We start from the raw sequence: 13,661 nt of genomic DNA on the forward strand, positions 1-13,661 counted from the left end.
ACTTCGCAGGTCATTCATTAAAATCTCATACATCAGTTTCATGTTTCTGAATATCTTCTCAGTAAAAACAGCCTGTCTATTGATACAGTTTGCTTTCTGCATAGATATTAGAAAGAGGTCTGAGCTGCTGCAACTTCAGACGAGGCAGCAAAACTCACAATATCACAACTGTAAAGACCCTGAAAACTAATTTTCTCAATCAGTTGCTTACTATTAGTGACTGAGTGCATATGAGCTATATCTAAGCTCTTTAATGGTTACAACATGTTCAAGATTATTAGCTTTTGTTGCCAGTAAACTGTTGATCAAATTTCATTAAAGCACACCCACACTGTCCTGATGAGGCAGATTTATTTTAGTGTGAAACTTTTAAGTGCTGTAAGGACATTTTCTTCACACTTTAGATAGACAGACAGACAGACAGACAGACAGACAGACAGACAGACAGACAGACTGACTGATAGATAGAAATTCAAGCACCAGCAACTTATAAACACAGACAATACACACAGAATATACAGAAACAAGTAGGTAGAAAGATATTAATAACTGCAGAAATAAGGTGCAAATCCGTACTATTGGTTATATTTCATGTGATTGTAAAATATTTCAAACTGGGTTTTCAGGAGCTTTAAGTCAGGTTCATGCCAGCACTCCCTGGTGATGGGGTGTATCACTCACAAATACTGTCATCATCTTTTTTATATTCTAGCAGGGTCAAACCTCAGAGAGGAGCAAAACTGATTCACTTTTTAGGTAATCCATTTGTTGTTATCTGTGTCCTACTGTAACTGTGATTGTTACAACTGTCTTGAATTTAACTACAAAGCTGTCAACATTCAGCAGCCAACAGTAAATACATATTCAAGGAGCCAAATACCCTTTCAAGAATAGAAGGACTTCAGTGCAATATTGTTTTTAGCGAGTTATATAAAACCCCAAAACAAAATTCAGCCCATCCCAAGCTATTCTGTCAACACCAACAGACTGCCGTCCCTGCAGCCGGCTGTGTGTACGTACTTCATCCCCTCTCTCCTGCACACTGCTGATGTACAGACTTTCTGTTCAGAAAAGGAAAGCCTGTTTGTTACGCTGGAGAGTTTCAAAGAAAGGGAGACGACCCAGCCGCTGCCCGTCACTCCCTCTGCTACAATTCAGCCGACAAAACAACAGATCCCTATCTCCATGCACAGTCTGCTCGCCATCACGCCCTGTGCCTCCCACGCGACTGTCGTGCAAAGTGATTATCACCAGTTTGGTTGATGTGCATTACTGTGTGGGCAAAATTGTACCAGGAAGCGTGGATATATAGACTGCAAGAAAACACTCAAGTTACATCCAGGACATGAAGTAGTTTTACTGCAAATCTCAGTGCTATATAAGCAGGGATTTACCTTTTTTATTATCTGCATCATAATAGCTACAAGGTTACAGTTAATCCCATTGTCGTCATGTCAAAAACGAGTCTACAACATTTGTCTTAAGATTCAGAAGCAAAAGCATGACAGTAGCTTTTATCTTCTTGTTCCATTTGACTGGGCATGCCCGAGTTGCATCTTGTGTGATTTTCGTATGGATGAGATCACATTTCCAAAACAAATACTTCAAAACTTCCTAAGTGGTTTTTGAACTGAGCGTATTGGCTGGATGAAAGGAGGATGGGCAGGGAGGTTTGTGTGTGAGTGGTGGACGAGTGGGAGGGGGACTGAAAATCACTGTCCTCTTAAAACAACTTGTCCTGTTTGGACTTCATTAGACCTCATGTCACCTCATGAGCAACAAGGACAAGAATCTAAAAACAGCAGCTGAAGGTATGTGAACGTGTGTTTATGATAATATCTATCACAGTTAAGTGCCATATTCCTGGGAAAACTCTTGAAAAACTTGCTTGTAGTTGGCAAATATATGCCAGAGTGCATTATAATAATATTAACTCTCTAAGACTGTTTTTAGTTTCTTTATTTAATTCTATTTAAGAGATCAATTTTTTTCTATGCTTCAGATCTGTGTATGACACCAAATGATGGAGTTCTGGCCTGAGAATCAGGGGCAATCACATCTATACTCCAGATTTGGTACAGTTCCTGGGAGAAACTGTACACACAAGTGAGTTGAGTGTGATGAGAACAGTTTCAGTCATGATAATTAAAGTGTTGTCTGCCATTTTTCAATGCTTAATCCGCATAGTTGCACTTAATTTGCACACTTTAGTGTTGATAATCATCTGCCGAGTGACAAAAGTCCCTCTAAAAAATGTTCTGAATAACTTTAGAAATTGGTCCACATTGCTGTGAATATTCGTCCACAGATGCAGTAAAGTATTAAGAGTAGCACCAGTGAAAATATGTAATCCTGTTTGAATTTGCTCACACATTTTTTCCACCGCTTTACTCCCAGCTACCACGACAGACACCAGGCAGCCCATTATCCGTTGTACTATGGTGAGCCGCAGGATCACGGCAGAGACTCTAGTTACTGGACTGTACCGGGATCCAGAACAGGAGGAGCTCTGCACGAGTACAGCAGCTGGACGGATCCAGAGCTGACCGGCTCTTCCTCTTCTTCTTCCCACTTCCCTTTCATTCTGGACCGCCACACTCAGCACCACCAGGACCTGGGAGACTATCAGCCTCATGAAGCCAGAGACAGAGAGTGGACGACGGCTCAGCGGGCCACGAGGGACTACGAGAGGGGATTTCTGAGGGAGGGGTGGCAGAGGAGGTGGGAGCCCTGCAGCCCCATCCGCTACAAGAGAGAAGTTTCTGCTAAGAGGAGCGACAGCAGCTACCGAGAGCTGGAGGCCTGGGCGGCTCGGTACAGTCATTCACTGCCAAGGAAGAGATGCATAGAGGCAGAGTTGAGGGGAACCTCCCAGGGGCTGGTGGGGAGCAGCAGGGCTCTGGACAAGGACAGCAGGAGCGGGACAGATCCTCAGGTGGCAGCGCTGCAACATGTCCGACAGTCTGCAAACATCAGAGAACCGGGACTGTGGGATAGAGCGGGCAGACAGCAAGTTCCAAACTATTATCCATTACAAACTCCTGCCCCTGACACAAGTCACATGCTGGACACGAAGGAAAACAATACCAGCTACCAAAGGAGGATGTTCAGCCAACCTCCTGGCTATATTGCTCCTCCTCCCTACAACAGCCCACATAAAAGCTCACCGGTGATGCATCACTGTAGCTGGGAGCAGGACGGTAAGAGACAAACCTACTGGTCACAGCCCACGCTCAGAAAGCAGGACGTTGATTTGCAAGATAAGAGGAAGGGAGAGAAAGAAGAATATACAGAGGCAGATGAAAGTAAAACCTGCACAGAGCTTGAAGGATTAAAGCATCAAAGACAGGAGGCAGATGCTTTCCAGTCAGACAGTCCCATCAATGCACAGAACACACAGTGTGAAGGCATGTCACCTGTGCAACACCCACAACAAGTTCAGAATTCCAAAATAGTCAAGGAAACATCTTCACAAGTCATTGAAGGAAGGAAGTTCAGATTAAACAAAAAGACAGGTGGGATGACCATATTCTGCCTGGTGTCTCGAATAGCCGCTGCCACCGAAAGTCCGTCTTTGCCATCTTTCACCTCTGAAACAAACATTCAAAGCACAAAAACAGCAGATGTTTCTGAAACCGCAAGAGATGCCAGCGGAGCGGACAAGCTGCCAGACGAGGTGGACTTCAGAGCATCAGCAGTCACAGGGCAGCCCAGTGCTTCTGATCAAAAAGAGACGCCAACCTGCTCAAGAAAGGAGATGTTTGGAGATGATCTACTAAACAAAGCTGCGGTGGATGATGTCGATTCTGCATGTGGGAGACAAGTGGGTCAGTCAGAGCAGCCTGTGTCGGTCAAATATCCTTTGTGGAGGGAACCGAGTTTCAGCAGCAGGGCGGAGAGTTCATCCACGGGTTGTTTGAAAGCAAACAGTGAGGAAGAAGAAGCAGATGGTGTACAAAACCAACTCGATCGCGCTAATGTGAGTAGCCACCCGATAGATATTGAAGTCAGGAGGCTGGACATCAAGGAGGACACAGGGGACAATGAGGGTCTACTGGTTATAGACACAACCTGTGTGGTCGTCAAAATGGAGCTGATTCCGTCTCCCAAGAAAGAGCACGTTCACTATTTGGACTCCACAGCGTATGATGAAGACAGTCCGTCTAATATTCAGACAGTTGTCTCCAATGAAGTAAACTGTCAGATAAATCAAGACATGACAACTGAACACAAGGCACAAGCAGACCCCACGGAAACGGAGGAAAGTTCTGACACTGATTTAGAGTCAAGACTTTTGAATAAAGAGGAACTTAAGGGAGAAAGTGAAATCTCTTTAGACTACATGCTGTCATCTCCTGTTTCTGAGCGGGAAACCTTGGAGGAGCGTGCTGAAAGAATTCTAGGAATCCCTCTACACGACTGCTTCACCGAGCCGCTACCTGAAGATGCAGCACCGTTATCTGATTCATGTGCTGAGGAGCAGAATGACGAGGCTGAACCTTCTCCGATGACAGAGGACATTCATGATGCAAATAAACAAACTCCAGAGGGCACAACAGAGGAGGAGGGACAGTCACAGAATCCTTTAGAGGTCGTCCAAACTGAGGATGTGGTGCTTTTGACGGAGAGTGACGACACAACACATCAGGTGAATGAAAGCGATGACGAGTTTGCAGGATCTCAAGAGAAAGTGTCAGATATGTCTGAAGAGAAGGACACTGACTCCCAATTTGAAAAAGACGTTGAAACTTCAACCGAATCTGAGACTCCTTTGCTTGAATCTGTTAGTCAAGAAGGTACAAGCGAACAGGGTCAGGAGGAAAATCTGACTCTTGTTGATGATCAGGCCTCTCAGCTTTGTGACTTCTCCAATTCTTCTTGCGATCTTACGTCTCCTTCAGATAACTCGGAGTCACAGACAGATGACCGTTCTGATTCTGCATTTAATACAGCTGCAAACCTCGCTCCTCATCCTGAAACATCACCCCTTCCTCCTTCACCTTTGCACCGGCTGCCATCCCCAAGCTCCTCTCTGCATACAGACCATTCCCCAAGCCCTCCTCTTCATTTAACAGATAAAACTGATGAAGCAAAATCCACCGCTGAGGATGAAGAGGGTGAAACGTCACATCTAACTGAACATGAGGTCAACACCGAGTCCCTCGCAACAGACACAACAGAGGAGGTGTTGTCTCAGCAGCAGCATGAACCGGACGATACTGCTTGCATCACTGATGAGCAAATGGAACAAAAACTTGAAACATCAGAAGAAAAGACTGTAAAAGATGACATTTTGCAGCAACGACTTGAATGTGTCCAAGTGCAGGGTGTTGCTTGTGTAAATGAGAGTAATATGATTGAAGAACAGCCACCAAAAGAAGTCAGTGAGGATCCTGCCAATCCTCTTTCAGTGCAGACATCTGAAATACATGAAGAAAATGTGAGTCAAACAGAACTTTTGGAGCAGCAGTCTGATTATGGCCAAGAGGAGGATGCTTCTTTAAAAAACCCTGATGAGGTTCCTGCAGGTCTTTGGGAAAAGACAATAAGTAAGAATGACGCTACAGAGTCGCAAATGGAAGTGAAAACGTCACAGGACACTGAACCATCAGCTTCAGACTGTGAGGTGTTACCTCTGGATGAGCTCTCACTCCCTGAGCTTCCTTCTCCTCTACAAGCATCACCTGAGTCAGACACACAGTTTGTTTCTATTTCGGACTCGGTTTGTCCTTCATCTCTAGGTCCTGAAGATGCTGCTGCTGACATCCAACAAACTGCCTCTCTTCCTCTTCATCTTCAGCTTTCCTCTCTCTCTGATTCACCCCCAGCACTGCCTCCCAGCACTACCCCTGATATCCCCACAGCTGCTGTCCACAAAGAAGAGCCCCAGTATCCAAAGTCCCTGTGGGATGTGGTGAATCGCATCAGGAAGCACACAGCGCCCGACTCCGAGAACGAAGAGGAGGAAGTGAGCGAGCTGTGGGATCCAGAGAATGCAGGCGAGGACTTTGGTTGCCCGGATGAGGAGGTGGTCTTTGCCGAAGCAGAGCATCAGGAGGTTGAGGTGATGGATCACAAAGAGCCGAGTGGACACGTCGATGAAGACACTCTGTCCTGCAGCAGCACCAGCAGCCATGGCTCTGGAGACACTGTGATTGGAGCAGATGAGGACGAGGTCGAGGAAATGATGCTTGATGATGAGGAGTTTAACGCAGCTGAGGAGGAAATTTGCTGCTCTGGTGAAGTAAAAGATGAAACCGTAGCCGAGGGAGAACATGAGGAAGACACAATTAAGTCTCTTTCAGTGGAGGTGGAGAATAAAATGGAAAGAGCAGAAATTATGGAAACTGAAGGCCTTTGAACTCAATGTGGTCTCAGATGAGGTCAGGGGTTGAGACTATACAGCTGTGAAATAACTGCATGTGAATCTGCAAATCAACTAAATAAAAAATGACTGACAGTATGTTGAAATAAACATTTAACAACTAGTTAAATCTGTGCTGTCCTCGATAAGAAATAGAAGTAATTTCCTCTGTAAGGTATTGTGGTAGACACTTTCACAAACACTAATGTATTTTTTAGTTTCAGTGTAGTTTTAGAGCTTTTATTTTGGTGGCTGACAAATGAAAACAGCTGTTATGTAGGTAGAAATGTAAGAATTTTACATCAACATAATTTAAAATATCTAAATCAGCTCTATTTATGTTACAGAAGTATCCCTGTAAAGCAGATTTTGTCACATGTTTTCTTCAAATGCTTGTTGCTATTTCTAAAGAGTAGAGTATTTGGCGCAGCTGTGAGATTATGGAAATAGATGGAATTAAAGAATTTATTATTTGGTGTGATTTCAGGGTGTGGTGATGTTTCTGGCAAAAATCGAGTCATTGGTGTGTATTGGATGTAAATAAACACTGGAGTGTATTACCATACAAAAAAAAAAGTAGTTCTGTCCTTGTAGACTTCTCTTCTCGTTGCAGCAGCATTTCATCTCCTGTTGCTTCCAAAGTCAAGAATTGTTTTTGAAAATAAAGTGTTGAAATTGTAAAAAGTTTACATTTTTATGACATGATTGTTTCCCTGGTCAAAACGGATCATTTAAGGTTTAAAAACACAGCTTTTTGGTGATACTGGTATCAACATTAAGGAAAGCTATTTTCCACAACTTCCTGACTATTCCTTTTATCTAAAGGTCTTATATTTTCAGTATATTTTCTTTTATGTTAACACTCCATTGCTCTAAATTTGACCTAATTAAAACACTACACTGTAGCTCTCCTTTAAAAATACTAAAAATGAACATTTGTTTTAAAATGTTCCATCAAAAGTTTTATTTTGATGGAAATGTTCAGTCATCTATGTAAAAAATGTTAATAATTGTGTAAATATGTTGCATAATAATCAAAATTATGAGTCTTCTACCTGATTTTTGCTTTATTTTTATTTATTTTTTTACAATAAAGCATATAAATATAGGCATCATTATAGATACAGATTTGCTTTAATAGAGGTGAAACGTCTTGCCTACACAATTCATTTCAATACTTTTTTTTTTTTTTTAAAGAAAATCATAGATGGATATAAAATATTAACGATAAGTCTCAAAATTCCTTAGTAAAGTATGTAAGCTCATTGTCAACTATTATTATCCGTCACCTAAGTCTGGTAGTAGGTGAAAAACATCAGCATTTACTAGTATAAAATGTTTTAGAGACACCAAGTGATGATATAAATGATTTATGACTAATTGTATTTTAGAAATGACCAGCTTAAGTCATGTTGATGTTGTACAAATATATTTCCATTGATTGAAGACAAAACAGATTCAGAAAACATACAAAAATTTTTTTATAAAAAAAAGAAATTTCAGGAGAACGCTCACATGACAGTAAATTCTTTTTTTTTTCACATAAATGATACCAAAAATACTCTTTGACCTTTCTACATGGACAGTACAGCATTAGGACCAATGCACCAAGCGGGTGCATCACAGTGCCTGTTGTCGACTACGGCACACTCTTGTGGGGTCACAACATAGTACAGTTAAATTACACTATCAGTAACACCAAACTTTAATATAACCTTGATGCTCATATTTAAATCAACTCTGTAATTATCATAATGCAAAGGGACTGCAGCTGGTTTCTGTAGTGTTTACTCAAAAGGCCAAAAAAGCAAATACGTGAAACTTTGTGTAATTTTGGCTCAGTAATACTTCTGGCTATTTTTCTGTGGGATTCAGACATAACTAGTTTCCAAAAATCTATTCTGTTTGCCACATTTCATCCTAACTCTAGTTCAAAACGTTTTACTGATCTGATTTCACTTCAAGATAAGAACAAAATATAACTGGACCATAAACAAAATACCTAGGAGTGTTTTTAAGTAGAAGCTTCAAAGTTGTAATTCAAAATTCCTCATGAACAGGTAAACTGCTTTCTTAGTATTTAGAGATTTAACGTAACATAAAAGGCGCCAGCAGCCCAAAACATGGCAAAGGATACGTCTTTTTTTGTTTACAAGTGTCAGCTAATCTTTAGTTAGCACTTACTCTGGTGGAAAGGGTTTGGTAAGTTCTAAAACAAGTTAAGACAATTCACATATTGATGAATTAAACGGACCAATAATTCTATATGTTGTAAATCTGGGAGCTGCTGATGTTGTGTTTGAGTCGTGTGAAACTACCTGGAAAACACGAAGTGTCGAAGGCACATGTTATCATTTGTACTACAGGCAAGCCTATAATGTTATATATTTGTGATTTTACACAATGTACTTTTCTTTAAGATTTCAATTTACTTTAACAGAACTGGCATCAGTTAATGCTGTGGTTGTGGACGGTTCAATAAATACTGATGAGCATTAAAAACTTTCTTCTAAAGCTAGAGCTGAAAGCTAAAACTAAGTGCTGATAGCAGAAAGTTTTTTCTTAGTCAATTAATTGTGAATAAGAGAAAACTTTCTGCTATCAGCACTTAGTTTTTGGACAGAGTTTTTCATTGTGCATGAATACGAGCTGAAGAACCACTTGACCAAATTCAACCTGATCTCAATGAAGCCTGTAAGAAACACAGCATCTAACTTCATTTTTGCAGTTTCACAGTTTCAGTTTTAAGCACAATTGAAGGGAAGACAAGCACCTTCACGAGAGAGACTATGGTGTAATAACTTACAGTACACAAACAAGTGACCAAATAATACGACTAGATGAGGCTAGAAAAAGTGGTCCATATGTTCTCCATGATCATTTTCAGGTAGATTTTCTGTCGTTTTTTTTTTACATAATGATTTGTATACATCTTGTAGCACAGCCCTGGTATAAACAAGTGAAAACAGTAGAGCACTCAGCACCTCAGGAGAGACGGCAGCTGTGGCGAGACAACATCAAAGTTCATCGTGGGGCATTTTCAGAGCGTGATCGCAGAGGTCTGCAGAGGACACAAACGATTAGCGCATTACTGCAGTGGGATGACACAACAGCAATGTGCATATTTAAGTCTCGGTCAAACTTACCTGTCCTCTTACTGCAGAGTTTGTCTTTAACATTATCCGTTTCGTGAGCGAAGAATTCAATGATTTCATCTTCATTCTGTTCAACAATTGTTTCGCACTAAAGAAATAGGTCAAAATAAATAATTACAAGCTGCACAATTAAATCTACAAGTCACATAATCTGGCAAAGTAAGGCCAATAAAAACACAAGATGTCATTTTAAGGTTATTCTTTGGAACTTCTTCTACTCACTGCAAACTTTAAGGTGGCTGTAACTCTCGAGTCCAGCGAGGCCTCTGACAGGTCCATGGCTTCGCCGCTCCGAGACTTGATCCTAACGTAAGACTTTCTGTTTGTGGAGGAATCTATGCGCTCACCGTAGTCCTCCATCCTCTCACAAACGCTCTCCATCAGGTCCAGGAGGTTTCCCTCGGAGCGAGCCAGAGGAACCTGAGGGCAGCAAAGGGCATGAAAAACTCAGATTTAAAGAAGACTTTAAGGTTTTTCTCCATGTCAGCCCACTAAAGTTAAAAATTACAACTACAAATGATCTTTTACTAAAGTGAGATCTTGTTAATTGGATATAGATCCCTTTGATTCAATTACTTGTGTATCTGTTCTTTGGTGATAAATTATTTAATCTTGTTTATGTTGTTTCTCTTCATTATTCACCTAATTTGACATTTCTATTATTGTACTGTACTTTGTAACCTTGTGTTCAAAGCTGCTACAAAAATAAAAGCTATTATTAGTGAAACATCTTACAACTGCAACTGTACTTCCTGGGAACTAACTACACTCACTGCATGAAAGCAAAATGGTAAATCAGTGAAAGCTGTTCTGTAACCTGTTAAAAATGCACATCAGAAAGCTGTAAACACTGTGTGAAAAGTAGTTATTGAATTTGGTGGGGATGGAAAATACATCATTTAGAGTTTCATTCTTTGTTTTATCTTGTGTTCTTGAAATTATAGTTATTTTAGGAACAACAACAACAACTTGGCCAGAAAGTAGTATTTTGGGTGGAGTAAACCTTTAAAACCATAACTCAGTTTAAAAGTATTATTTGGGTGGAGCAAAATATGGTGAATTGATATAAGCGGTTTTGTAACTTGTTAAAAATGCACTGAGGAATGCTGTACATTAGTAATATAAATGATTTTCATAAAGTAGTTACTGAATTTAGCGAACATTAGTGACAGAAGAACACATTTGTCATTTCTACCTGCATATTTAAATTCCTTCGCTTTCATTTGTGTGCTTTTGTTGATTTGTTCATAACTACTTTCTGTTTGAATTGTGTTATTACTGTGTATTATTATGCTATGTTGTGTGTCTGTTTCTATTGTATACATAAAGATGGAAAACTCTCTTTGTGTGCTTTTATTCATAAAAGATCAAATGTCTTCTTGCAGTAGCACCCCCCTGATGCAGCCTCCTCGGTGGGCTGGACTCTGCCTGCTAAGTGGCCCTGCTGCTGCAGCCTCACCTCCCTGATGGACTGGCTGCCATCCGGGTTGATCCTGAAGGAGCCGGTCTGGATCATCTTCTTGGGGTCCACCTGAGAGATGGCCCACTCCATCTCATCCACCAGAGCCCTGCAGGCTGACAGCAGCAGGAGACACACGTTAGGGACTCAGCTCTGACTGCACAGTCCGCAGCCTGAGAGGACAAGTAGTCACTTTACCTCCACACCTGACGTCCTGACCCTGTCTGGCCGCCTGACCGCAGCTCAGCAGGAGACACGCAAACAGCCACGAAGCGAGCAGGACAACAGCTTCCCTCATTTTTGCGTCTAAACACACAAATCAGCATCGCACAGGCTGTAGGTCAAACACGCGGAGAAGTTCGGTCTCAGCCGCCGATAGCGACAAAAGACGTCTCCGTCCGACAGCAGAGACCCAGACGAAGCCGCGGAGTCCAACTTTTCATTCAGCTTACCTGTTTACCGGCGGCTTTTCTCGGAGCTTCTCGATCCTCCACGTTCTTCCATCACACTCGGTGAAATGTGGTGACGTAGCAGCGGAGCAGCCGGACAGGATGTGGAGCGCGAGGCCGTTCGGACAGCGCCATCGCGCGACCGGGAAGATCCCAGCACGAGCCGCCACACAGTTACTAGGGCAACCGCTCAGCAGCAGCAGCAGCAGCAGCGCGCGCAGCTAGAGGAGGCTGCAGTTTCAGGACCGCATTTCTAAGACCCTTTGTTTTGTTTTTCACGGAGTCCACTTGTTTAGTCCTAAGAAGAGTTAGCTTTTCTATTCCACAAAGACTAGAAAAAATAAAATATGTAAAGTTTTGGGTGGAATAAACCTTTATCCCCATACTTGTTAGTCAGAAAGTAACTTTTGAACATATTTTTATGACCTTCAAAACTATAAGCAGTATTTTCTGTGGAATAAACTTTTAAAGTTAGAAGTAGTATTTTGTGTGGAATGAACCTTTAAATTATAATTATAATTTTGTGTTGGACTTGTTGCTGATCGCTTCCTCAGAGGGAGTCCAAAAGCAACTTTGGATTGTTGGTGCAGCCTCCTCTGCTACAGACATAAACTGTAATATTGGGTTTAGGTACACACTGAAAATCAGGAATTCTATATTGCTGCTGTTGTGTAGAGGCTGGTTGAAAACTGTGTCAATATGAGAGTTAATGAATCGCATACTAATTAACTTTAGTTTCCTATTTTACAACCCTTTCCAGCCATAAGTCACTTTTTTGTGACCCTGTGCCGCCTGTGAAGTCAAAATATTTTTTATATTTATAGGGATATTTTTCTGTTTCACAGCAGCACATTTGCATCAGCATCTTTTCTCCTGAGATAGGTTGAATGGTGGTTATCCTAAAAGCCCAAATGTTAAATGGAATCATCCGTGCACATCGGATAACTAGTAACATTCCCTGCAAAAATAAGAAACCAAAGCATGTCAGAACGCAATTTCTTAACTCCCATATTGATATAGTTGTCAACCAGCCTCTTTACTAAAACATCAATAATAAACTCCTGACATTAAGTTATGGCGTTTGTTCCCTAAGATTTGCCGCCGTTCAAGATAGCTCAGGAGAAGAGACGACACCATGGAAAAGCTCCCAAATAGCTTTTGATTTCGTAAACACTGAAAATTCTGTCCATGTGTGATGATGGTTTTTCTAACTACAGCAACATTACGTACAATAAAATGTGTTACGTTGGTTGGACAGAAAATCTAATTCAAGGACCACAATTAATAACCACAACTGAGCAAACTGATACTTTAAATAGCCCCAATTTTAATCTTTCAGCAACAATAAACCATGAGGACATTACAAAAGAAAAACAGTCCAAACTGTACTGATCTCTTCAGTTTATTGGATGGTGTTTGGTCTTCTGTACATTCAGTCACCTTGAATGTTAATAAGGTCCAATTAATAACCACAAATACATGCCGTGACAGTTTCACACCTTCCATTGAAATGCCAAACAATTTCCAATAATACAGGAAAGGTGACACAAAATATCAGGTTATGAGGGATACAGAAATAACAGCAGCTCCAAATGAGTAACCGAACAGTGTTTTTCTCTGGGATATTTACAAAAAAGACCTCAGGGATTCGTTTCTTTCAAGTGTTGTTCACAAAAATAAAAGACTAAATAAAACTTTGGAGTCAAACCCTTTAAAAGGGGCAATATTTCCATTTTTTAAAATCTTTTTTTATTAAAGAATATTCAAATATAAAATACAGATGTTTGATCATTTAAAACAGAAGACCTTTAAACAAAACAGCAGAAAACCACCATGTCTTATGGTCTTAATACTGTTCAGTTTCACAAGTTCAGAAGAAAAAACCATAACATAGTACAGCTGCAGTTTTCTGTCTGGACATGAAACCAGAAAATGGTCTGTGAAAGGTGTTCCCAAATGTTTTGTTACACTTGAAAATGCAACATATGATGCAATTAAAAATCCACTTTATCAGTTTGTGGATAATTCTTGTAGAAGGTTATACGGACAGAAATGTACTCCTCTCATATGGAGATGCTAAGTGAACATTACATACACTTAGCATCCCTTTTCTCTTGTGATCCCATCAATGGTCCTCCAAAATGTAAAAAAATATTCAATCGCACAGGTTAAAGTGTCAAATTTTATGCTTTCAATTACACCTTGGCCCATTTTTTTCCGTATTCAAGTGCTGG

The 13,661-nt window shown here is 40.9% G+C and overlaps 1 protein-coding gene across 2 annotated transcripts; it reads right to left on the reverse strand.

The window, feature by feature from the left end:
- Positions 1–7,776: 7,776 nt before the first annotated feature.
- On the reverse strand, positions 7,777–11,529 carry cnpy2 (canopy FGF signaling regulator 2). Of its 2 annotated transcripts, XM_008284683.1 has the most exons (6): positions 11,431–11,529; positions 11,177–11,284; positions 10,979–11,094; positions 9,742–9,939; positions 9,511–9,607; positions 7,777–9,425 (listed from the first exon to the last, which is right to left on the reverse strand). In XM_008284683.1, the coding sequence occupies exons 2-6, from the start codon at positions 11,274–11,276 to the stop codon at positions 9,382–9,384; spliced, it is 555 nt and encodes a 184-aa protein (XP_008282905.1). In that variant the 5' UTR covers positions 11,277–11,284; positions 11,431–11,529; the 3' UTR covers positions 7,777–9,381. The 2 variants fall into 2 exon arrangements, with proteins under 2 accessions (XP_008282905.1, XP_008282906.1); XM_008284684.1 differs by lacking the exon at positions 11,431–11,529 and having other exon boundaries at positions 11,177–11,290.
- Positions 11,530–13,661: the final 2,132 nt, after the last annotated feature.

This window comes from Stegastes partitus, unplaced genomic scaffold, assembly GCF_000690725.1.
Source record: "Stegastes partitus isolate 25-593 unplaced genomic scaffold, Stegastes_partitus-1.0.2 Scaffold368, whole genome shotgun sequence".
Classification (NCBI taxonomy): Eukaryota; Metazoa; Chordata; class Actinopteri; family Pomacentridae; genus Stegastes; species Stegastes partitus.

Bases quoted from the DNA above. Each gene is read 5' to 3' on its own strand.
- cnpy2 (XM_008284683.1), bottom strand. From the start codon at position 11,276: ATGAGGGAAGCTGTTGTCCTGCTCGCTTCGTGGCTGTTTGCGTGTCTC. The intron at 9,608-9,741 runs GTGAGTAGAAGA...CTATTTCTTTAG, and splicing joins CAGCCACCTTAAAGTTTGCA to TGCGAAACAATTGTTGAACA. The intron at 9,426-9,510 runs GTAAGTTTGACC...TGTCCTCTGCAG, and splicing joins ACTCTGCAGTAAGAGGACAG to ACCTCTGCGATCACGCTCTG.